The following is a 26,296-nucleotide window of genomic DNA, read 5'->3' as shown; positions in this document are numbered from 1 at the left end:
CATTCAACATGACTGAATGCAAGCAGTGGTGCCTCTAGAGGTGGCACTAAAAAAACTAAAAGATCAAACTCAGAGGTGTCAAAGTCATTTCAGTTCAGGTTCCACATTCAGCCTAATTTGATCTCCAGTTGCTGAATCAGTAAAATCACAGTGTAATAACCTATAATAATGTGAACTTCCAAATTTTCCTTTGTTTTAGTGCAAAAAAGTTCATATTTAAATAATTATCTTTTTACAAAACATTATAAACAACGTGAAAACAAAAAATTTGACAAAAAAGTTTCAAAGCAGCAAAAAATGTACAGACGAGACAAAAATGACACACAAAACACTGAATAAAGCAAAATACAAAATTACAAAAATAAGACAAAAAACACAAGCGAAACCAGAACGAAAAACAAAATGACAAAAGTCAGACATAAAAAGACAAAAAACAAGAAAATATTACAAAAACAAGACACAAACTGACAAAAGAACAATGAGCAATCTAGTATTTTACTTTTTGATCAAAACAACTTTTCATGGTCTAGAAATTATTTTAAATGTATAGTTTTACTAATTTACAATCTGCAGTTAACTGTCATTTTTACACTTTACAAAGTCGTCACACGGGCCGGATTGGACCGTCTGGAGGGCCGATTTTGGCCCGTGTTCCACATGTTTGACACCCCTGATTTAACTGAGTTTCAAGAATTTTAATATGCATTTAATTTTGATTAACTTTTGATATGCAGTTTTGATTATTAGACTAGACTGCGAGTATTCAGAAGAAATGCTGTTGAGTTCACACATAGAAAAGACATGATTTGAATGCATCTAACTGCATAAATGGAAAAATGTTGTATGCATCAGATGACCCCAGGCTTTTAGCTATAGAAAACATCATATCCTCTACATAAAAGGCACATCAACATTTTACGCAATTTTGTTTTGGATGATACTGAGGTCACTATAACAAGCAATTTTATAATCTTCAAAAACCTTTAGGGCCCTAAACTTTTTGAAATTGTCTTCGTCTTTCCTGTGATCAAATTGACCCCGAAAACAATACAGTTCTTGATAACAAAAATGTTGTTCATTCGAAATGTTATAGATAACAAAAATATATATGTAGCCATTAATACACCAACAAAAGAGATCTCTTTCCAATTTTAGGTCAGTTGGTGAGACTTTATTGCAATCTGCAAGTTTCTGGTATTCTGGATGTATGAGGGGACTGGGTGGGGGGTTGTTTTATTGAAAAATAGTCAACAAAAAGACAAAGTACCGGACGCATAAACGTAATTCTGATAATTTTCTGGAGGTATAAATTGCTGGAATCAAACTGACTCCAAGGATAAAAGATGTTAGTAAATTTGAAGGTATTAGGAGGGTGAATATGAAGCATATATATGGTGCCATTTACAGTGCAGTTCTGAGCAATCCTACCTGCAGTTTGTCAGTAGTTTATAATTATAATTAGTCAATGTCATGTGGGTTGTGCATAAATGCAGGCACCTACTTCACATTTAAACGTTCATATGGATCCCACTGCTGCTTAATGCTGCAGGTGTTTACTGATCTCAGAGGAAGGACTCCTACAAAGAGCTGGACGCAACAAGCTAAACTTCAGCTTCTGTTGATATTTTTGACATCTTTGCATGCTGCTATGCATGGCTGTTAAGATCATTTATTGGTGCTTTGACGTGCACTCGAGACCAGATTTGCATTCAGCAAATCTTCAGAGAAAGAATTGGACAGATGCGCCACTGAATGACATCTGACAACCAGCCATAAATAAACAAAATGATTAAATATAGAATGACACAAACAGAGAAAAATAGGTGTAGAAGCCACAAATGAGTTGTTGTTTTATTGTAAGGTTAAGGGGCATATTAATTGTTGTTTGTGTTTGTTTGGTTATGATATTATTTTGTTCTCATGCTGAATACAGATAACGGGTCACATGTATATGGACGGGGATGATTAAGTGAATATATTCACCTGTTCACCTTTCTGGACTTTTTTCATTATTTGAGAGGAGGTGAGCTGGGTCGCCGTATTTTTTGTTGCTTACTTTGATTATGACTTTGTGCACGTTATCATGAGTTGATTATCTTTTTTCTTGGATTAAAGGTTAAATATATTCTTTGGAAATCTCAGTGGATTTTTTTGCTTAGCAGACAGTCATTGAATCATTTTGTTTACTGAAATCGCTACAACAGGTAACTTATCATGAATGTCAAGTTTTGTATAGTTTTTTTTACTTGATAACAGACTATTGATAAGTTATATCTTGGACTGAGACAGGGTGAAGGACAGAGCTTGCAGTGGTAACCTCCAAATGTCAAAGTGAGAGACGGTTTTCTCAGACAGACGACGAGGCAGAGATTTGCTTGACGTGTCAAAAGGCACATTTCTCTTTGATATGGATGAACAGTAAAATAACTTCCACACCAAGAGAAGGACTTTGGTTAGATAATGACATAACATGTTAATGATCCTTCCACCTATCTGAGATACAGCAACAGAGGAACCCTATCTGACCTTCCAGGATTGTCATTAACTGTTTCTTCCTCAAAAGAATTGGATTATTGAAGGAACTATCTCTACCACTAATGGGCAAACTCTCCAGAGCTTAAGGACAAGCAAAATATTCCATAACAGGATTTGGGAACTCTGATAAAGGAACTTTCTTTTCCTAGAAAACACTGATCCTCTTTTATCCATATAGACATAAACACAGACTTTGGAATAAAATAAAATCAGTGGTTTCTCTTTTTATGTGTGTGTTTATATATTAATGTAACGTTTTAGTAATATTAAGACATAGATAAATTTTATTTTAGGAATAAATCTAGTATAAACAGGGTTCTCTGTGCATCTTCCATCTTCCAGTCAACCTTCTAGCTTATTCTCTCCTCTGTTTTGTGACTACTGCTTTTCCTTGTGTCAGTTTTTGATCATTTATTCAACAGAGAGTCTTACATCAAATTTAGTATTGCTTAAATATCAAAATCCATAAACCAGGTAATAATTTCAGCACTAAACTGAGTTACCATGGTGACATTACTGGTGGATGTATTCTGATCCTGGATTAAGAACAAACAGGTTTCTTAAGCGATGCCTGAAGAACAAACAGGCATCTTAAGGATCTTAGGTTCTGTGGAGTAAACATGTGACTTCTGAAACTGTTAAACACGAATAGACAAACAAAAAACGAATTGTCTGCTATTATCCTCAAGGTCTCAGTGGATTCTGTTTGTTTGCTTGTTGTGTTTCTCAGGTTTGACCACGTCACTGTGACTTCCCCTCGGCACATCTTTACACTTTTGGAACAAGTTGCTATCAGAGGTACCTTGAACATAAAATGTAAGTAAACACCAGATATTCTTTCAGATTCACCTTTTATTCTTGTGTAATGTATCCTCATCTTTACCAAAGTATAGATTTACCTTTCTATGGAAATTTTTATGTTTCTGTTTGGTCGTAACAATACAAACACTGTCATCTATTTTTGGGAAATCATGTAACAGAACTTCCCTGTTTTATGGTAACAAGCAGCACTGTGGCTTCTCTGTACTCTTTGCAGTTCCTCTTTTTATCTTCGTATCTTAGTTGACTTTGTTAATGCTTGGAGTGTTTGTGTAACTTTTGTGTTAAAGTATAAATGTGTTGATACATTATACCCGATGTTCATTCAGTCAAGAGACATCAGTGTGAGTCTGCTGTATGTAATGATTTATTTAAAGTAATGTCAGCTAGGACTGAAACAATTCCTCGAGTTCTTCGAGTTATTCAATTACTAAAATTCCTCGAGGCAAAATTCTCTGAATCGAGGCTTTGTTTAATCCTCGACATGCTAGACCCCAGACCCAGACTTCATCCCATATGGACCTGGGCCTACAATCAATAAATGATAAGGGGATTTTAAATTTGATGGGACGCTTCTATTTTAACTGGTACAGCTTTTCTAGTGTTTACGGCGTTTAGCAGATCAGAGGACTGAACTATAAAGACAGTTCAACATAGTCTGGCCTTCTTTATGTGAGTCGACAAAAACTAAAACCTCAGTCAGAGTTAACAGGTATGAAGGTGGTTTTCAACTTTCTTTGTTAACTCAGACCTTCTGCTTCAAACTCGTCACACAAAAAGGAGGTTTAACAATCATTTGAGTCATTTTCTGCACAAAATGAGATGATCGTGTGCAGCTGCTTCAGTCAGCAGGTTGTTTTAATGGAGAACAGTGAGGAATATAAAAATGTATGACCGCAAAAAGTGCTGCAACGTGCATTAATATATTTATCTTACTGAATTAATGCAGCTGATTATTGATAACAGACAGCTGCACAGTAAAACTATTGAACTTAATATAGTCAAACACAATATTGTATTGAACCAAATCAGAGTGAATCTAATGTCACTGATTGATTTTCTGTAATAATAAATACTAATGAACTGATCAGTTTTCTTATTTTTGCAGTAGCAGCAGTTTCAACAGACCAAACATAAAAACATGTTTATGAGATTTCGTTGTCATCAACTAAATGCATGTCGGGTTCTCATGGCTTTGAGTTTTAGTTTAACACCCCTGTAGTATATTATACATGTACAATATCTACTATACTATACACGTACAATACGCATGTACTATACTATATATGTACAATACTCCTGTACTATATTATATATGTGCTATACTCCTGTACTATATTATATATGTGCAATACTCCTGTACTATATTATATATGTGCAATACTCCTGTACTATATTATATATGTGCAATATCTACTATACTATATATGTTCAATATCTACTATACTATACATGTACAATACACATGTACTATACTATATATGTACAATACTCCTGTACTATATTATATATGTGCAATATCTACTATACTATATATGTTCAATATCTACTATATTATACATGTACAATGCCCCTGTACTATACTATATATGTTCAATACCGTAGAATTCAATAACTTGATTAATCGCCACAATGATCGATAGAACACTTGAGTACTAAAATAATCGATAGCTGCAGCCCTACTGTCCATATCTTTATCCTATATGTGGCACGGCTTCCTATTGGCGCTGTTCAAGCTGTAATGTAATTAAGGTGAGTGTGTTAAATAACTCTCTGGGCTTTATCTGACTGAGTTGCTCTCCCTCTGTATTCACACAGATCTGTTGCTGCAAGGCTCCAAGAGGAATATTTAGGTCAGTCAGACATCGTCAGATATTTCTCTGCTTCATCTCATCTCTGACTTAATCCCAGCTTACCAAGAACTCAATCATTTTAGCATTTTGTACAAGTCATGGGTGCTTTTTATGAATTGATGTTTAAATAACACCACTGAGTACAAGGCTGTGTGTGATTTTGTTTCACTGGGTAAAAAACTAAAAATGTGTTTTTGTTTTTCAGAATAATCATGAGTGCCCATGATTCAGACGTGCACACCATCTCCCCGGAGCTGCCAGCGATGTTCGACGGCATGAAGCTGGCGGCGGTGGCCACGGTGCTCTACATCATCGTCCGCTGCCTGAACCTGAAGAGCCCCACCGCGCCCCCTGACCTCACATACCAGGACACACCTCTCAACCGCTTCCTCCTCAAGTCGTGTCCTCAGCTGACCAAAGAGTGAGTTGCATTCTCAGCTATGTTGCCTGTCACTTAAGGCGTTTCCATGGAAATGATGCTGCTGCTGCTGCTACTGCTGCTACTGCTGCTCAGCCATCTGAGCTGCAGTGAAGGTAGCAGTTTGTCTGGCGGTGTTCCATCTGTCATCAATGTTCCTGAGTGTGCCACATGTCAGTACCAGGAACGTCTGGCTTTGCCATCAGCTCTGACATGAATTAAACACTAGGCTGTATTTTTATTGAATTTTTTTGGTGTTATCCCTAAAGGTAGACTGGGTTTGTCACACTTGCATTATGGATTTAAACCCATTCATCAAAGGGAAAGGGGATTTACATTTATGACGATGCTGGTCTCCCCTTCAGGGATGTCTGCTATAATTTGACTCTTCTGAACTGAACTTCTAACAAGTGCTACATTAAAGTGCTGTGGGAAAAACCAGGAGTCAGGTGAGAGCTGGGATTTTCCGATAATACCAAGTTAACCACGTGTGATGTCATGCGATGGGCGGAGTCTGGGAGGAGGAAGAGAGTCCAGCAGCATGTTAATTAACCCTCCTGTTGTCCTCATTTACAGGCACCAAAAAATATTGTTTCCTTGTCTGAAAAATCCAAAAATTCAGCAAAAAAAATTCCCCAAATTTCTGAAAATTTGCAAAACCTTCAGGAAGAAAATTCCAATAATTCTTTCAAAGTTTTATTTCGCATTTCTTTTTTTCCAACCAAAAAATGTTCAAAGATTTCCCAAAAATGTTTAAAATGTGGACATCAGAAGTTTCACTGTGAAAATATATTTTTTTTTCCACATTTTCAGACTTTAAACAGGTCAGTTTTGACCCGCAGGACGACACGAGGGTTAATAGAATACTGTTGTGCAACTCTGCATTGTCACTGTGGCCTGTTTAATTCAGACAGTGTTGCTGCAGGAATTCTGCTGCAAATTCAATTTAGCCTCAATGAATCTTTGTGATATACTCTTTATTTATATAGTGTTATTCAAAGAGAATAAACCGATTTCATTACGCAATATTTTAATAAGGAAAAGCAATAGAAAACTCGAGCCAAGTCACGAGTCTTCTACTCACAATCAACTTTTTTTTCCTGTCTTACAAGTGTTCAATGTGTCCACCTCCTGCAGCAGAGCAACATCAATGTGATAAAAGAATTCCTCTCAGACGCGTATCAGAATATCGCGATCCACTAAGTTGATCGCTGATGTTAGTCGATGTCATTCGATGACCTTAAATATCAAATAGAAATTGATTCTGAGTAGAATACTTGTGACCTGGCTGGAGTTTTCTATTGCTTTTCCTTATAAAAATATTGCGTAATGAAATTGGTTCATTCTTTTTGAACAACCCTGGATATATATTTTTATTATTAATTATACTAGTGCATCTTACACAGCTAAAACATCATGAAAAAAAGATATTTTCCATTCATTTTTTAAGAAAGTGAAAATTGGACTTGTTCTAGATTGTTTTGCAGCTCTGCATTATCTTTGCTGTTTAATTTACACAGTATTACTGCTGCAGAAATTCTGCTGCATATTCAATTTAGCCTAAATGAATCTCTGTGATATACTCTTTTTAAAAAATATATTCTTATTTTTACTTAAACAGTTAGAACATCATGAAAAAGTATATTATTTCCCATCAGTTATTTAAGGCTTATCACACTGGCATTATGAACATGGACTCATTCATTGCAGGGAAAGGGAATTTGCATTTATGACGATGCTGTTCTCCCCCTCAGGGATGTCTGCTATAATTTGACTCTCCCATCTGAGTTTATAATAACTGATGCAAACCAGTGGTTGTGTGAAGAGGGCAAGTCTTCCCTGTGTAGGCTAAACTAGGTTAGCAGCTCATTCCTCACTTCACCGTCAGCAAATCTAACAAGAAAAAATCCAGATACAGTGTTATGTAACTGAAAAAGGGTGGGCAAAGATAGCCAAATATTTGCGAATGTGCCATTTCCAAGCACTGCTGAAAGGTTATGTTTGCAAACACAGGCTCTTTTAACCAACCCCGTGACCTAAGCAGCCCCTGAATTCCTCTTTGAATAGCTTCAACAAATCTGTATACGTAACAGCAGTGTCACATGAGCTACATATTAATTTCACCCCAGTTTAATGGCTGCAAAACGACTGCTGTCTACTATAATCTGAATCTTTCATCTGAGATCATTAGAACTGATGCAAACCATGTTAGCAGCAGTGCTCAAAAAGCTGTCGCTCCTATTCTATGAGGTCAATTTAACAGTTTTTTTCTCATATCTGTCCCTGTCTTGTTGTCGCCGTTCTCGATAGGAACGTTCAGCTCTGTAGGGCGATTCTCCCTCAGCGTTCAACACAAGTGTCTGCTTATATAACCGATTGTTACTGAGCCCTTTGCCTTCCAGCTGCAGAGTCAGTGAATCGTAAGGCCATGCTCATGTTTACATTTTTGTCTGGTTTGTTATGATTTCATCCTGAACAGCCAGATTCTGCTCAGCATACGGACACGTATGCACCGATGTGTAGTTTAACAGGGAATTTTCATCATCCTGTCTGCATCGGTAATGTTGCTGCTGACATCGTCTCTGCTGCCGAGGAGTCACGTTTGCAACTCATAATGACACCCTGAGTTGTTGCATAACAGATCAATTACCCAGTGGAAAACATGTGAAGTTGACAGAGGCAACAGTTTGGGAACATGCACACCGGGGTGCAGGACAATAGAGAACAAATAGCTTCAGGACTTTTCTTTTATCTTTAGAAATTTGTTTTGCTATTCTTAGTTTAAGTTCATAAAAAAAAAAAGAAGTCAGTGTCAGACAGACCTAAGGTGATTGTTAAAGATTTTACACTGTGTTTTCATTTTGGTTCTTGATGATAAAGCAGCAATAAAGTTAGAATTATATGTCAAACCCTACTCAACATGTGAAACATTAAATAGTGTACCAATAACAAGAGAGAAAATTCAGTTAAAAGTAAAAGAAGTGAAGGATGAATGAAAATACTAAAGATTGTTGGATGAATTTGACTCCGTCTTGATGCAGTTACCGTAAATGAAATGAGTCACCAGGTTGTCCTCGATCATTTTTCTCAGCAGCACTTACTTAAAGTGTGACGCCAATCCGGTCAGTCTCTATTGAGGTTTTTTTTTTTTTTTTTTTTTTACCAAGTATCAAACAAGGAGAGAAAGCTGAACTTGACTTCTGGGCTTTGATCTGGACTTCAGATCTTCACTTCATCAAACCACCCTTCGGCATCTGTTTCCCCCTTTCTGTTACCTAAGAGCTGCAAAGGACAATAGCGCACACGCTGTCTGCAGAGGTGACATTTACCGCTCTCTAAAATGTCGAGTCTGTAAACCAAAGATTCCATCGCCCACATTCAAACCGACATTGGAACCTCCTGTCATTTCAAAGATCTTTAATACAGGAAATGACAGGTTTTAATAACACAAGGTTTAATTTAAGATTTGTTTAAATCAATATTATTTCTATACTGAAATAAAAAAATGCCTTATATTTATACATATATTTTAATTTTTAAGAAAAGGAATTGGGCTTATTAATGAGGATTCTTTAAACTGTATTTGGAAAAAATAACGGGTTGTTCGTTGCCTCCCATTCTAGACCTCAGCTAATCTGTCTTATCCATGTTACAACAATGAGGTTATCCTCTTCCCTGTAGTCATAGATTAGGCCCTTCTAGAAGAGTGTGGTTAAGCTTTTACAGGTACAGTGCTCACTCTTAGTGATTACATTTCATCAAATGGAAGTTGTCTGCTTTTTTCCCTCTAGTTCTGTTATGTAATAATGTACTCATTAGGTGCAGTAACTGTTGGAGCCTCAGTAACAGATGAAAAACAACGAGGTTAAAGGTCTTGTGTAACCTCTGGTGTAACTGAACCCTTGGTGCTTCTTACTGTCCCTGTGTTTTGGTCTGTGTACTGTTAACACAACCGACGTCCACGTGGCAGCTGCGCTTCAGTTTACGGTTAAGCTGATCTTGTTTATCTCGTCCCACTGCCTCAGATGGACCATTCCTCACTTCACTGTCAGCAGTTCTGACAAGAAAAGTTCCCAATAGGGTGTTATATAACTGAAGAAGAGAGAGACAGAGACATTTAAATATTTGCTAATGTGTCATTTCCAAACACTGAATCGGCTGATCTGTTGAGGCTATGTTTGCAAATGGAGTCTAGTTTATCTATGACTGAATTTGTAACCTAAAATGCTGCTGAATTCCTCCATGAATACCTTAAAAGAACAAGTTGTTTTAGCTGTTGTCCTGATAAATATTTCTATCATCCATGATTATAGCACTCAATAGGTGAGGCTTTACTTTACATGCTGGAATAGGCAGCTGTTAAAAAAACAGCATCCTAAAAGGTTTTCCTGTCAAGTTGTTCACATTGTTTTGTTCTCATTGTGGAAATAAGATGGGTATTCATGATAATGCACAACAAACGGCACAATACTTCAGAGGAACATTACATAATCCAAAGACTTGACTCCTACAGTTCACTCCTACAGAGGTGTCACTGGAATTCAAGAGCGTATACAGAGCATAACCAAGCAAAACACAGGAACAGACGGCCATGAAACGCTGAAGGATGTTGGCTGCGTTAGAAATGTGACTTTGTATGCAAACTATGTGCGAGAAAGTTTATGTCTGTGCCATAAACCGGCGATGCAAATGTGTGTACTCAGGATAGCTTTGTGTTAATGTCATTTCTGGGTATTGACCGTGTGCTTTTATTGAAGGTTAGCTCATATTTCCAGATCAAATTTAATAGCAGAGCTCAATTTTGTGTTTTCCAGGTACATTCCTCCCTTACTGTGGGGTAAGAGCGGTCACCTCCAGACGGCGTTGTACGGCAAACTGGGGCGGGTGAGCTCACCTCACCCCACTGGAATCAGGAAGTATTTACCCATGCAGGACGGAGCGACGGCAACCTTCGACCTGTTTGAGCCGCTGGGGGACCATCGAACAGGAGGTGATTCATCTGATCAACATCGGCTTTTTGTTAACCAACGCTTACAGTTCAGACCTTTAGAATTACTTGGTTTTCTGCATTAATATGATCTGATCCAAGTCACACGTATCAACAATCACAATCACAAAGAGCGGCTTCAGCTCAGCCACATTCATAGAACGCTGCCTCTTCTCTAATGGTGTCTCTAATGTGGGCCAACCCACACTTCCCGTCTTGTTTCATTGATTTGAGTCCAGGAGCTTGTTCAATCTGAAAACAGTGTGCACCGTTTGGCAAACCTTCCACGTTGTACAATATGTTTCCTCAAAATGGGTTGCAACAGGCTTTGAAATATGTTTCCTTTTATTTGGTGTTTGTGTCGGAGTTGTTACTCAATGTGCTGTTGTGTATAAACAGTCCTCTGAATTTAAAAAGCAAAGAAAAGCCTTTTCAGCTGCCATAGCTGCAGAACAGAGTGTTTTAAATACACTTTTTTGGGGACTGAATGTGCAGACCCAGGTGCTTTAACTATTGACTCCAAGTAGCTTTAGTCGAAGTCATTAGCTTAGCTCCGACCTACACTGTAGATATTTGAATGTTCAATATGGACAATAACAATACAGTTATTTGTGTAGTTCTAAAGGGTTCACTTACTTTTTTGCTTCTGTAGCTCATTGGAGCTTTGCTGTCAAGCCAAACATTTCTCATATTTTGTAGTTTTTGGTTGTATACTGTAATTTACTGCTGCTACTTCTGTCTGGTCTTTTGATGCGACACCTATTGAGTGGACGGGGGATCCCTGTTCTGCTGATCTTCCTGAAGTTTCTCTTATTTTGTCATTCCTGATAGAATTCTTGCTTGTTTCGATTCGAGGGCCAGGAATGAATAGAGGGATCCATAAGACATATATCCTTCAAGGACCGACTTTTATGCTATTATCTGTATAAAACAATGTAAACTATATTGGGGAAAAAAAACTTGATATGTGCTATTTGGTAGATAAAATTATGTAATTTTGCCAGTAGTATCATGTCAGATTTGGATTACTTTTTCCAGGTCAGCCAACAGAACTGACCCTGTCTTGACTTACTGATCCTTAAATCAGGCATAACATGTGGAATGTAATTGCACGAGGACCGTTTTAGAGATGGATTCCTTTCTTTTGAGGCCTCGGCTGAACCCTGACCTTTCCACCTTAACTTTGATGTAATGGTTCTGTCAGAAAGCTTAAGCCTCACATGACATCTGGGACCCAAAAAAGTAGCCTTACTATTTTAATTCACTTTGGCTAAAGCTATACTTGACAAACAGGCTAATCCTTTATTTTGGATCGGCTGTTGCGCTTTGCTTCTGTTATCACGGTGATCTGCTGTTCAGGAGAGCAAAATAGTCGTATTCTTATCTTTACTTACATATTTCTAATTGGCAAATGTCTGCCTGTTTCACCAGATGACATCACCATGGTGATATGCCCTGGAATTGGTAACCATAGCGAGAAGCACTACATCCGGACCTTCGTGGATTACGCACAGAAGGATGGTTACCGCTGCGCTGTGCTGAACCACCTGGGAGCGCTTCCCAACATTGAGCTCACCTCTCCACGCATGTTCACCTATGGTAAGACCGAGGAGCCGACCTAGGTTCTATTCCACCACAGTCACCTTTTCAAAATAAGGCTGTCTAGAAATTATAAGCCAGTTTTTAGAAAGAAGGAAGTATTTACTTTGGTCTGCCTGCTGGTGTCTTGTAAAATATTCTCATATGGTTAAAGCCAAACAAATTCTGCAAGGTTTAACCCTTTAAATCCCATAAATTCCATTTTGCAAGCGCTCTTTAAATTACCGTAACTCCTCAACCATTTGTGCTTCCTGAAAGAAGAGAAGATGCATTTTACAGGGTATTATGGTACACCAAAGGAACCAAGTGTAACAACGTCCATCACAAAATCCCACTGGAGCTCCCATTTTGCAAGAATTATAAAATGTAAAATTTTTGTAAATACTTATTATAGTTCATATTTTAAATTTTTGTTGTCTAATATTTTGTTCATGTTCAATTCTAGTTCTCAATTCAGTAAAATCCTAAAACGATTGGTATATTGTCTAAACACATAGTTTATGTCAGATATTGCCAGATATTAAAAGCTTAGGTTGTTCTGAAAAAAAGCGCAAAAGCAATCACTCATAGTATGATTTCTGACTCTTTTACAACCCAACTAAAAAAATCCAGGCGGCCTGTATGACCCTTGGGTGTTAAATTCTGGTTTGGTGATATGTATTTCTAATATGCCTTAATTTGATTACATACTGGTAGAACATATTTCAAGTTAAAAGCTAAAACTCTAATGGCGCTGATGGAAGAACGTAAGGCTTCTAGAAATAGAGATAATGAGACCTGAGCTACTTGGAAAGAGCTCATAGAGGTAGAAATCTGATGCCCTGAACTAAAGGCACCTTCAGCCAGAAGTGCTGAGCAGAAACAAAAACGTTTCATCCTACAGAAGCGTTGCTATATGTATTGATCAGTAACTCTATACCGTTTCTTTTACAGGGTGCACGTGGGAGTTTGCGGCCATGGTTGGCTACATCAAGCGGGCGTATCCTCAGACCCAGCTGATCGTGGTGGGGTTCAGTCTGGGCGGAAACATCGTGTGTAAGTTCCTGGGCGAGAACAGGACGAACCAGGAGCGAGTGCTGTGTTGTGTCAGCGTCTGTCAGGGGTACAGCGCTCTCAGGTGGGTTTCCGTCCTCTGATCTCTTAATTAAATTCATGGTTTCATCAAAGCCGCTGTACAACCCCAGCACTTGATGTACACTCACTTTTAAATATAAAATGAAGCTCAGCATAATGCCACAAAATGATTAGAGCTTACATAATGTCATCACATGTTTATTCACGGGTCTACGAAGCACCTCTGTTCGACCGTTTAATCCAGGGGTGTCAAACCCATTGTAGTTCAGGTTCCACATTCAGCCCAATTTGATCTCAAGTTGGGTGGACCAGTAAAATTATAACATAATTACATATAAATAACAACAACTGCAGATTTTTCCTTTGTTTTTGTGCAAAAAAAGCATGTTCTGAAAATGTTCACATTTAAGGAATTATCTTTATACAAAACATTATGAACAACCTGAAATTTCTAGAGAAAAATAAGTTTCAGCAACATTATGCCTCATTATGGCTTCCAGATCACAGTGTTTCTACAAAGGAACAAAACATTTAGTCACAGGTATCTGGAACTAAACGGTATAACATTTTACTTTAAGATCAAACTAACGGAAGTCAGACAAAAAAAGACCAACAAAAACAAGACAAAATATTACAAAAATCATATGCAAAATGACAAAAACAAGACACAAAACGACAAAAAAATTAGACAAATGACACAAAACAAAACAAAAAAGAGACAAAAACTTAGACAAAAAAGTTACAAAGTGACAAAAAATGGACAAACGACAAAAAATGAGACAAAAAAATTACACAAATGACACAAACAAGACCAAAAATGACAAAGCGAGAAACAGAACAACAAAAAAAATAGACTAACAACACAAGCGAGACAAAAACACCCACAAACGACAAAAACGATACAAAACATTGAATAAAGCAAAACACAAAATGACAAAAATAAGACAAAAAACACAAGCGAGGCAAAAAGGAAACACAAAATGACAAAAACATGAGACAAATGACAAAAGTCAGACAAAAAACGACAAAAACAATACAAAATATAAAAATGAGACACAAAATGTCAAAAGAACAATGAGCAATCTAGTATTTTACTTTATGATCAAAACAACTTGTCATGGTCTAGAAATGTCTTAAAAGACAATATATTATATAGAACAGTCACATAAAAACTTGACTTCCGTGTTGATTACTGCTCTGATATCTAGTGTGGCTGATTCGTGCACACAGAGTCGCATTTATGAAACACAAGAAAAACAAATAAATTCTGACGCCATCATGTTTAAAGCATTAGTGCATGTGGGCGTTTGTACGCTGTGTTCATGTTGGACTGAGCCACACCTTCTGTGTTTTAAATGCAGCCAGCATCTCTTGGCAGACTTGACAGGCTGAGTGTGTTGAAGTTTGGATTCAGACAGCAGGGGAACGGTGTGTGTTGCAGACACCGGCCTTCTGTGAAATTGGATTTGCAGTTTCTTCCCCTTAATGAATTCTCCTTTCAAATCGTTGTCCAAACCCAAACCGTCCTCCTGTCAGTGTTCCTTGAGAGATGAGGCTTTAAATTATTCCTACAGTTTTATTCAACTTCAGATTGTATTGAAACGCCACAAGGAAGAAGAAATAGATTTTCTTCCTGACGGTTGGTAATTTGTTGAATGTCAGTAGCTGTTGTTTTGCTTTGTTCTGTCTCTGTCGGTGAGTTGCATACTGATGCCTGACATGATCGCTGCTGTCCACCAGTGTGACTCTTTGTCCAGAGGATTACACCGGACATTCAGAGTGTTGTTTGGAATGCAGACGGGCCACACAAAGCTGACTTCCTGTGTGTTTGTCTTTATCTGTCAGGGCCCAGGAAACATTCCTGCAGTGGGATCAATTCAGACGCTTTTATAACTTTCTCATGGCGGACAACATGAAGAAAATCATCCTCTCACACAGGTACCACAGCTGCCCTTTCACAAATTTCACAGCAAAATGTTTCCCTGCAGTTTCTTATTTACAGTGTTTTAATTATGGGCCCAGACCCAGTATTTAACTTGTTTTTTTATTTATCAGATCAAAAATGCACAGCTTTGGCTCACATGCAGCCACTTCTCTCTGTCAGCAGCCCAACTCACAGCACTATCTGACTGGTACAAGTCCTAGATAAAAACCTTTTAACACTGAATAAATGTTTGTTAATAATTGGTATTAACCCCTTGACGCCTATTGTCGCAAATTCACATCATACCACTTTCATTCAGACTGCAGCCGAGATAGCGTATCCATTCCCCCAGTGCTGGTTTGTGCATGTTCAATACGTACCTCGGAACCTTTTTAAAGCACTGGTTTCTGGTAGGACCGGTCAAAGTGGGACCTAATTATTATATATCTGTTATTATTATTATATATCTGTTCGAAATGTAATAGACAAATTAACAATCTCCACTTATTTTAGCATCAGCTGGAAAACAAAAACACACAAAGGTTTTTTTAAAAATTTAGTTGTAAATAAATTCAGGCGTGAAGGAGTTAACCCTTAATAAAGCATTGGTCAGCCTGTGGTTTGAACTTCAAACTATGGCTCACCTTTTTGATCCAGCGAAGACAATGTACTTTGTCGTTTTTATTGGATTGCAAAGGCACATCACAGATCTGCATGGGTTAAACAGGCTGAGACATTAACTTTAATTCTGTTCCAAGATAACTGGAAATAAATGGAACCAAAAACAAGGAGTGTCACAGTCGAGTCCTTAGTCCTTGATTGTTGTAGTAGAGTTGGTACTTAGTAAAATGCAAATTTCACTGCTATGGAATTAATGAAAGTCTCATCTTAGTGAAAGTAAAATTTGTTTTAACTCTCCTGATGTCTTCATTTACGGGCACCAAAAAATATTGTTTCATTGTCTGAAAAAATCCAGAAATTCAGCAAAAAATTTCTCAAAATTTTTGAAAATTTGCAAAATCTTCAGGAAGAAAATTCCAATAATTCCTTCAAAGTTTCCCTTAAAAGTTTTATTTAAAAAAAATAAATAAATAAATAAAAAATCCCTCAAATTTGGCAAGAAAATTCTTGTAAATATTTTCAAAAAATGAGTAAAAATCTTCCCAAAAAATCCTAAAAACATTTAAAGTGATTCCATATATATCAGTAAAACTTCTAATATTTTCTTTAAGAACATTCACATAAAAATCAACCAAAATCCAGTGAAATTTACTGGTTTTTGATTGATTTTTTTTGTGAATGTTCTTAAAAAACATTTTTAGCATTTTTTTTTCCACCAAAAAATATTCAAAGATTTCCCAAAAATGTTGAAAATGTGGACATCAGAAGTTTCACTGTGAAAATATATATTATTTCCACATTTTCAAATTTTAAAACGGGTCAATTTTGTCCCGCTGGACGACACGAGGGTTAAAGTACTCATGTGTGTGTGTTTGTGTTCACATTTATATTAATGTATGTTACAGGCACAGTCTGTTTGGTGGAAGTTCAGTTAAAACGATCGATACAGAGTTAAGTCGACTGTACACAGCAACGTCCCTAATGCAGATCGATGACAACATCATGAGGTACGTGAACACAAAGTTTTATAGCTCTCAGTGTTTTCATGTAGTAGACGGCAAATATCTGTTTTTGCAACTCCTTATATGCATCTTACATGTCAGTCCCTCCAGGATTTCGCGGGCGTTTTTTGAGGTTGCTGTGTCCTAAAATGCCTGAATTCACGGCAGCTTTTCTCAGAAATTGTGATGTAAGTTGCGACATTTTAAGCGTATTTTATGCGACAGTGACAATTACTAAAAAGTTGCATTTTTTCATCTTTCAGAACATGTTTCAACATATTAATTGACAATATTTGTTCCTAAACTAATTCTTTAACGCTCCAACCCATTTCCACCAGCTGGTACACCACGGTGGGAAACTAGCAGCAGCCAGATACTGGTTTAACAGGAAGTGGTTGGTAGATTTAAGCCACTAAATGATCATTTACTACTGAATGAATCATATTTGGACATATCTGTCAGTAGCTTAAAAAGTTAATTTCACATCCTGGTATTCACACACGTGTTCACACGCTCACGGCTCGTTACGTCCATTAATGAATCTAACTTCCCTTCATTGTTTCAGAGCTCCAACAGATCTGGATCAACAGCTTCCACCGCTCGTTTCAGCCATTCTTCTAATATGTTTCATGGTAGAAAAGTGTTTGTCAGTCGATGATTCTCGTTTGTTTTCCACCACAATATCGCACAGGTGTAAAACAGTTTAGCTCTGCTTTGGTGAAGAACATCAGGAATTGTTTTTCACCGTCTTTAGCAGTAATTTTAGTTGGTAAATGAGAGACATTAGAATGGGACATGTCTGCATCTTCAAACCAGAAACAAGGAAATGAATTTGGTACGTGCATTACGTTTGCACTGGGGACTGCTATGATTGGTGGAACGCACAGGAGGCGGGCCAAAATTACGGAAAAGTTGCGATTGGACAGAATTGCAAGGTGGCACAGAATTCACAGAGTTAATTGTTCCGATCACGACATCACGAATTCCTGGAGGGACTGACGTTACTCTGGTCGGTGTTAATCAGTTTGTAAATAATGAGAATCTGTAATGTGTTCTTCTTTCACTGTAAATGACGCTGCTTTATTCAACAGAAAATTCCACGGCCACAGTTCTCTCAAAGAGTACTACGAGAAGGAGAGTTGTGTACATTATATACACAATGTAAGAACTGCACTTCACACCGTCTCATATAACGTTTCTCTATTTGGTCTGTTTGTGTACACGTTTGATGGATGGGATTTTATTCTTACTTTTCCAGGTAAATGTGCCACTGCTGCTAGTAAACTCTGCAGATGATCCTCTGGTCCATGACTCACTGCTCACCATCCCTCGCACACTATCAGGTAACAGCCAGCATGTGTTATGACAACAGCAGCACTAATAGAAATCTGGAAGTTTTGATCGGGTTCACCATGGCAACCCTAAAGCACATTTCTGAGCTTCTTGGGATTGTTTAGTTGCTTTTCCACTCAGTTTTGTATATTTCGTGTTTCTCTGATGACATTAATAATATGGGCAAGCTGTGAGTGATGCTGTAGGCTTTTTGTTTTCAGTTTTTGGTTGCATTTGATGTCAAATAATCCAAGAGTCAAACTAATGACCTGAAAAATACCACACCTGAATATGTGTCCTAGTTGAAAACCTGAAAAACTTTACGATGTCCGGATGAGCCGGTTTGTTTGAAACAGTTTTTCACTTTAAAAAAAGGGAGTTCTGAATATTCTGTTCAGTACAATTCAGAGTAAACTGGGTAGGTTTTTGGCATAATGTGCTTCCACGTATAAAAAGGGGGAGAAAGTTCTTTAGAACAGCTAGATAGTTTGCAAATAAAGAAAAAAAATCAGTACAACATAGCTTTATCCTGAATATGATAATTTTATAATCTGCTGTTGAATCATACCAACAATGTGGAAAACAGTACCGTATTATTTTTAATTTTATTATTATTATATAATTAGTAGATGCACCTGCAGGCAGGTAATGGCACTTATTTACAGTCTGTGGATTGTTACAGCAGGCCTTTCCTGTCTGACTGCTGGCTGCACTTGAATCCCAGAGTTGGTTCTCAAAAAAACATGTCTGCAGTCTGAAAAGGCGTCCTGATGAGTTGGATCTGCACCCTGACCGGGGCAGGGCGGGGCAGAGTTCAGGTCTATGAGTAATGTTTTCTGTTGCAGCAGCTGTAACGCTCACCTACAAGTATAACACTGTTCCTCTGTCTGTTTTAAAGTGAGCTTTCCTCAATCGCAAGTTCCCAAAACCAGTTTTAAATGGACTGAGTAGAAAGTTTGAACCCAAAAAGCCAGTCAACTCTGACTGACTGCACATGATGTTGTGTCTATCAAGCCTTCCTTTTCCTCAGCCTGTGCTATATTTAACCTTACTGACCACTTCAGCTATTTTGGAAAAGGAAAATTCCTCAGGCGAGGGTGTGTGTGTGAGTGGGTCCTGACTAGAAGTACATGCCACTCTCTCCTGCATATATATCTCTGGAGAGCAACACTTACAGAAAAGTGGATCAGCTGCCCCTTTGGCCTAAAATTCGGTGCAGTGACTCAGACAGGCGGCTACCAGCAAAAGACTCGACAGAAATACACTCGATGTGTTGATGCTAGAATTAGCTTGGATTAAAAACATTTGATAAGAGTGCACAGCTTACTATTAAGTCAATTATGTTGAAGTGAAAGTGTTACACAACATGTAAGAATACTTAAAGAAGTAATAGCAACTTTTTATGTAGTGTTCAGGGGTTTCTTCTTTTCAAAACAGTAAAATCTTGACACAGTAATGTCAGTGAATGATTAACCCCAGTGTTCAGGTCTTTTTTTAACTTACGGCCTGTTTTTTTTGACCATTTTGTTCCCACCTGTCACTCGGTGCCCTGCTGAGGCCGAGGCTTTAGGGTCTGCTCCAGCACTCAGTCGTCCGACAGCAGCTCAGAGACTGTCATGAATAGTGCATGGCGGTGAAAGCCCTCTGGGATCTTAATCACTAAATCACTAGTCAGGCGAATCAGACTCCCCCACTAACCCAGATAAGAAGAGGAGAATCAAAAGATCCAGGCCAATCCTTTTCATGAGACCACTCTGCTCCGGCCGTCCATAGATGCAGAGGTTCATACAGCTGCACAACCAGATTAAGGTTCTGTCTGCTGTGTGAAGATGACCCACTTTGATTCTTTATTTTTATTTTTTTTTAAACTTTTTATTTATTCCACATAAGTAAAACAGATGAAGATGTAGAAAAATCACCACAGTTTACAACCCATTCAGTCCATATCATGTTACCTTCTGTCATAAATACATAGAATAAAATGGCAAAAACAAGTCAAGATCACAAATTTTACACAGATACCAACAATAAATCTTCAATTCTGACTTCTCTCTAATATTCACTAGCACGTGTAAGTAAACAACCACCAAAAAAAGAGGTATTTAGAGCTTTGGTATCGCTTGTATTATTGGTTTCCATCTTCTCTCAAATTATTCTAGTTTCAGTTGTAGTCTCGCTATAGTTTTTTCTGTAATTAAAACCCTTATTACAGTTTGTTCATTGCATTATGTTGGGGCGATGTGGTTTCAGCCAACTGATTGTGATCTTTGCTGTCAAAAGCAGGACTCTCAATAGGCAGCTACTGTGTCTGTCCATCAGATCTTCAGGTAACATCCCAGGTATATACAGGGTCAAGATGTAGATCAGATTCCTTTTTATTACTGTTTTCATACAGGCAATCCCAAAATATGTGAGTGAAGTCACCACGCCACAGTTCCTCCAACACAAATCTGATGTTTTACGAAATGTTGCGACGACAGATTGGGTGTTAAAGTAACGCATCTTCACTTTCCAATCCAACTCCCTCCATGTTGGACTGTTGGTTAATTTATGTCCAGGTCTGAACTTTTCCTCCCAATCGAACTCCGTTATTATTTCTTCCAATGTTCCATCTTTCTTTGACCTACTTTGAATTTTAAGGTTTATTTATTGTGATTGATAGAAAATTGATAGATCTTGGTCCTCACACACAGGAGGGCTTTAAAGTCTAGTGTGTAGATTGTCAAAGCTGACGGTTACATCAGCTGCAAAAGTATGCGGACACCCGAACATTTCACCTTGACAAGAATCTGAGCTGAGTCACCTCGTTCAGACTGCAGCCAAGGTTATGGGAAAGAGAGAACAGCATTCACTGCAGTGACGTCTGAATTTGAAAGGCACAGTAAATAGAGAATGATCCAACTCGTGTCCTGCACCGTGAACATGAGCTTTTACCTTTTGGATGACGGTCTAGAGTACCAAAGTGTTAACTAAAAATAAACCGATCAAGATTTTAAAGAACAGTAACTAAATGTTTACTGGTGAAATGCGTTTAGAACTACAGAAGCATGTGCCAGACGTTGACAGCAGCTTCAAAGCAGAGCATCTCTGGGCCATGGATTGTCCTTTAACAGCGTGCAACTCTTACTCAAAGTGGCCACGGCTTTAAATATGCAATGTTTTAGCCTTAAACTCCTGAGAACCGAGGGAACAGAGTATCTTTCAATCTAACTTTTTTGTGATTTCCTGCCTCTGATCAAAACAACTTGTTATAGTCTAGAAATTATTTTAAATTTATGGTTTTACAAATTTGCAATTTGCAGTTAATGTCTTCTCTGGAATTTTTACACTTTAAGGGCCGGATTGGACCCTCTGGAGAGCCAGTTTTGGCCCGCGGGCCGCATGTTTGACACCCCTGCTCTAGAGCATCGTGAACGCTGGTGTATGGCAGAAAGATATTCTCTTCGCAGACCAGTCAAGTTCTTCCACAGCCAACTACTAAAAAATAAATGCAGAATTTCTTTGGAGCAGGGCAGAGACAGGCGTGTCCACATACTTTTGGCCATATTGTTCTAACGGCTGTTTACGGCCTGAGACCTGTCAGTCGGGATGCGCCTCTCAATGTGCTTTAAAATCACCTCCCAGATGTAAAAGCGTAAATAAAAGCTTCTTTCACTGAAGTGTGTGTTATTCTGGTGCATCACGCTGCATCTTTAGAGACGTATTGATTCCGTTTAGTCACGCTGTTATCTTTCTAACCATGCAAACACACCCTCTCTATCTTCAACCTGCATGAACTAATCCTGGAAAGCCCATATTTGGCCACATGCCCAGCGTTCAGTCGATGATGACACAGAGTACAGAAGAATAATTACTGTCTGCTCTGTCCTCCTTTAGCAAAAAAGCAGAACGTGATCTTTGCCCTGACGCTCCACGGAGGCCACCTGGGCTTCTTCGAGGGCGCGGTGCTGTTCCCCCAGCCGCTCACCTGGATGGACAAAGTGATCGTGGGATACGCCAACGCCATCTGCCAGTGGAAGAAACAGAAACCGCCGTGCCAAAGCGGCCAGCTGAGCGAGGGCTCCTGCGTAGAGGAAAAAGCTTAAAACCTTTTATCTTTCTCATCCGTTCTCCTCCTCCTCACCCTGTCCGACACCACGTTCCCCACTCTGCACTGAGGAGACACCTTAAACTGCTCTCTCCTCTGCCTTCTCCTGCGGTGCTAATCACCACAGCCGACCCACACCCCCGCCCCGGTCATACACCTTCACAGCTCCACCTCCGTAATCACCGTCACCTTACAGTATCTGAACAGTGACTAACTGCCTTCGTGCTCTTTTCCGTGGCGAGGACTCAGAGCGGGAACGTTTTCTTTCTCTGCATCGACACAATAATGGCTAAAAGAGGCGCGGACCAAACATGACCAGACGTTAAGGAAACAGAGACCACCACACAAAAGCACACAAGAAGCCTCCTGTTACAGACCGTGCTGCATTTCCAGCACCTGTAAGAAGCTCACTGCTTATCACCGCCAAGGCCATAAAGCCTCGTCTGCTGTCTGAACCAACACAGCGTCTTTTAGTATGTGTGTATGTATGTATGTAACTCACAGGTGTAGTGAGTGCGTCTGTGTGAGGCCTTTGTGTTTGGTTGGTGTGATCCAGATTCCCCATTCATAGTCTCTTGGCCCTTCTAATGTCTGTTCTTTTGGGTGAATCATCGCTCTGGTGTTTGTAGAAAATGTACAGTAGAAAAAAGAGTAAGCATTACGGTGGGATCTTACACTTTATTTCCAGCTCATGAAATCCTCCTGGCACTTCTGTTTCAAGTGTTCAGTGCTTTCCAGACGTGACCAGGGATCAGCCCCCAGGTGGGATCGATGCACATTCCCACGGTCGCATTCTATCACTTTGATTCAAAGCACTTTACACGCCGTACGCCACAATCTTCTCCTTTCCTTTATTTGCTCATTAGTCGAAGTGCAGGTAGGGAGATTAGTGACGGTTTAGCTCTCTTTGTGACAGCAAAGAAGAAACTGGAGGGAGCACGGATGATAACGAGAAGTTAGATGACTCGGATGTTCCCCGTGTCGTGTGTTGTCCGTGTCTTTGAGCCCTCTTACTCGTTCTTCTGCCTTTGATCAGCTGCAGGTCCAGCCAAGATATCCTCCTCTTACTGCACAGAGGCTAATGCTCCACCCACCTCATGGGGTCTCCACATCTTTTGCATTTTCCTCCAGGCGATCCTGTGGTGTTGAAACGTTGAGGATGCAGTCTGCTGATTGGCCCATGTGGTGCTATTAAAGGGAACGTTTAGCTAATTTTCAGCTTTTTTCTGTCTATTCTGAGCTGTGAGGTAACGATGAGTAGGAGGGCTGAAGATACCAAAGCTAAATCAGACGTTTATTTTAGTGGATTGTTTGTAAAATACTGGTGATTGTTTTATTGTATAATTAGATGGAGACATGCAAGAGGGAAGACAGATTTTAATTCTGGGGAATATTTCTGTTTCGAAGACTGTATTGAAAAGCTTTTCCTATTTTATTTTATTATTTTTTTGACTGGGCTGAGCGTTTAAAACTGCAGCGAAAGATCACCACAAACCTGTCTGGATGAAATCATACCGCAATACTGGGACCTGTGGACTTCTGAAAACCTGAATTTAATCGAGAACTTGTTCTAAACCTTGTTGTAAGGGCTTAGGAAGCTTCCAGTCAAGAAATGTGTCGTCTAAAACCTGCTACTGAACACTGTGATGAGACACGTGGGTGGTTTGAAAGTGACTGACAACAGAGAGCTTCGTTGGGTTGTGTTTGTAATACCTGGGTGATAGTATTTGTATATGGAAGTAGTAGCTGAGGATAATTTATAGCAGGGGTGTCAAAATCATTTAAGTTCAGGTTCCACATTCAGCCCAATTTGATCTCAAGTGGACCGGACCAGTAAAATCACAGCATAATAACATATAAACAACCACAACTCCTAATTTTTCCTTTGTTTTAGTGCAAAAAAGTACATTCTGAAAATGTTCACAGTTAAGGAATTATCTTTCTACAAAACATTATAACCAACCTGAAATTTCTTAAGAAAAATAAGTTCAAATTCAGCAAAATTATGCTGCAGTTTATCATTTACACATTACAACTTCCAGATCACAGTTTATCTACAAAAAGACACAAAACATTTAGTCACAGGTATCTGGAATGGAACAAAATAGTATTTTACTTTAAAAAAAGACAAAAAACGACAGAAACCAGACAAAAATGACCCACAAAGAATAAAAACGAGAAACAGAATGACAAAATAATGAGAGAAATGACACAAAAGAAAACAAAAAGTGACAGAAAAGTTACAAAGTGACAAAAAATGGACAAATGACAAAAAAGCTGCACAAAACAATGAATAAAGCGAAACACAAAATGACAAAAATGAGACCAAAAACACAAGCGAGACAAAAAGGAACCAGAAAACGACAAAAACAAGAAAATATTACAAAAGAGATGCCAAATGTCAAAAGAACAATGAACAATGTAGTACTTATGATCCAAACAACTTGTCATGGTCTGGAAATTGTTTAGAATTTATAGTTTTACTAATTTACAAATTGCAGTTAATGTCTTCTGTGTTATTTTTACACTTTGAGGGCTGGATTGGACCGTCTGGAGGACCGCTTTTGGCCCACGGGCCGCATGTTGGACACCCCTGATTTATATATAATGGTGCACACTTTAAATCTATAGAGATATGCAGAATGTACAAATCAATTGGCATTAGATTCAAACATACTTCTTGAAGAACCTAAATAACGTCTTTGCATGCGTTCTTTGCAACATTCTGCCTTAAGAATAAAAATCCTGAGCATTAAAGTTCATTTTTCATCTTAGAACTAGGAGCTCAGGTTAAAATAAGAGTACTGTAATAGTAATTCTGAGTCATTCTTTAGCTCAAGGATAATTTCACGAGCACAGTTTAGGGAGATCAGTTGTTTTTTTTTTTCAGGTGTAATTGGCTTAAATTTGACATATACTATGAAATCCAGGTATTAATCTCCTCAATGCTTGTTTGGCTGATTCAGAAAAAGAGATCCACCGTTATCTTCCTTCAACTCAGGGCCAACACCAAGCACCAGTTTGATATCAGCGCCTTCTTTTCACCTCCTCTGAAATCTGCCTGCTTCACCACGTGGAGCTCATTAGAATCATTTTTACGTACTGTACGGGAAAACGAAGCGAAGACCTGCCGTGGAATCAGCCTGCCGTGACCGAAACGCGACGTTTTACTACAGCGCTGACGATGAAGCTGTACTTAAAGTGGCTTGGCGGCGTCCCGACAGAGATCCGACCCGCTTAATAACGTGTTCGGCCCTCTTTCTCTGCCATCATCCAGCATCGTTCAAACCACAAATCACCGTTTCCGAACTCCAGCTGCCAGTCAAACGTCTTTTCATCCACCCGCAGTCAGATTATACGGCTCACCCTGTCCACAGTTCTCGTTTTTTAAAAAGAATCAGGTGTGGTTTGGGCTCATTCTGGCACCAGTGACACCAGCACAAACCCAGTTTCTGCAGCCATTAGTGTTGTTTTTAACATTTTTTTTGCCTCTCCCCAACTTTGCACAAAAAATGCAGATTTGGATGTATTATTTAGATGTATTATTTTCTAGTTGAATTATTTTTGGGTATTATTCTTTTTGTATTTTGTATCGTCGTTATGACTTTCTTGTGTTGTTTGCTTGTGCAAATGCAGCAGAGCGTGATGAGTAAACGCGTAGTAGGTGCATACTGTCATATCACCACCTCTGATCGACAAAAAAACAAAACTTGTTCACTTTAGCAATGAAAAAGCAAAACGGATATATAAAGATCGTGTATATTAAAATATTAGAGGGACCAGGGGTGAAAAAAATAAAGGCAATAAACCAACCAGGAGGGATTCTTTGATTATTTCAACACTAATGTGACTGGAAATAGTGTCAAAGTATGTTAGACCAAAACACTTTATACACAACCCTCCTGTTGTCTTCATTTACGGGCACCAACAAAGATTGTTTCCTTGTCAGAAAAAATCCAAAAATTCAGCAAAAAAATTTGCAAAACCTTCAAGAAGAAAATTCCTCAAATGTTTCCCTTAAAAGTTGTATTTTTTTTTAAATCACC

At 38.6% G+C, this 26,296-nt stretch overlaps 1 protein-coding gene across 2 annotated transcripts in view; it reads left to right on the top strand.

Moving 5' to 3' along the window:
• The window catches only part of LOC111565738 (monoacylglycerol lipase ABHD2), a 28,364-nt gene extending 2,301 nt beyond the window's left edge, over positions 1–26,063 (top strand). Inside the window, exons 2-12 of one of the 2 annotated variants that reach the window (XM_023265953.3) lie at positions 3,266–3,351; positions 5,173–5,207; positions 5,413–5,628; positions 10,440–10,615; positions 12,044–12,211; positions 13,145–13,328; positions 15,131–15,223; positions 16,736–16,837; positions 17,923–17,992; positions 18,090–18,174; positions 22,040–26,063. In XM_023265953.3, the coding sequence (XP_023121721.1) occupies positions 5,420–5,628; positions 10,440–10,615; positions 12,044–12,211; positions 13,145–13,328; positions 15,131–15,223; positions 16,736–16,837; positions 17,923–17,992; positions 18,090–18,174; positions 22,040–22,248 (1,296 nt within the window). In that variant the 5' untranslated portion in view covers positions 3,266–3,351; positions 5,173–5,207; positions 5,413–5,419 and the 3' untranslated portion in view covers positions 22,249–26,063. Of the gene's footprint in view, positions 1–3,265; positions 3,352–5,172; positions 5,208–5,412; positions 5,629–10,439; positions 10,616–12,043; positions 12,212–13,144; positions 13,329–15,130; positions 15,224–16,735; positions 16,838–17,922; positions 17,993–18,089; positions 18,175–21,498; positions 21,992–22,039 lie in introns of those variants that run through there. The other variant, XM_055009750.1, reaches the window with a different exon arrangement.
• The last annotated feature ends 233 nt before the right edge of the window (positions 26,064–26,296 follow it).

The sequence above is a fragment of the Amphiprion ocellaris genome, chromosome 1 (assembly GCF_022539595.1).
Source record: "Amphiprion ocellaris isolate individual 3 ecotype Okinawa chromosome 1, ASM2253959v1, whole genome shotgun sequence".
NCBI classification, from domain to species: Eukaryota; Metazoa; Chordata; class Actinopteri; family Pomacentridae; genus Amphiprion; species Amphiprion ocellaris.
Note: the sequence above shows the minus strand (reverse complement) of the source record. Positions and strands in the feature narration are given on the sequence as shown.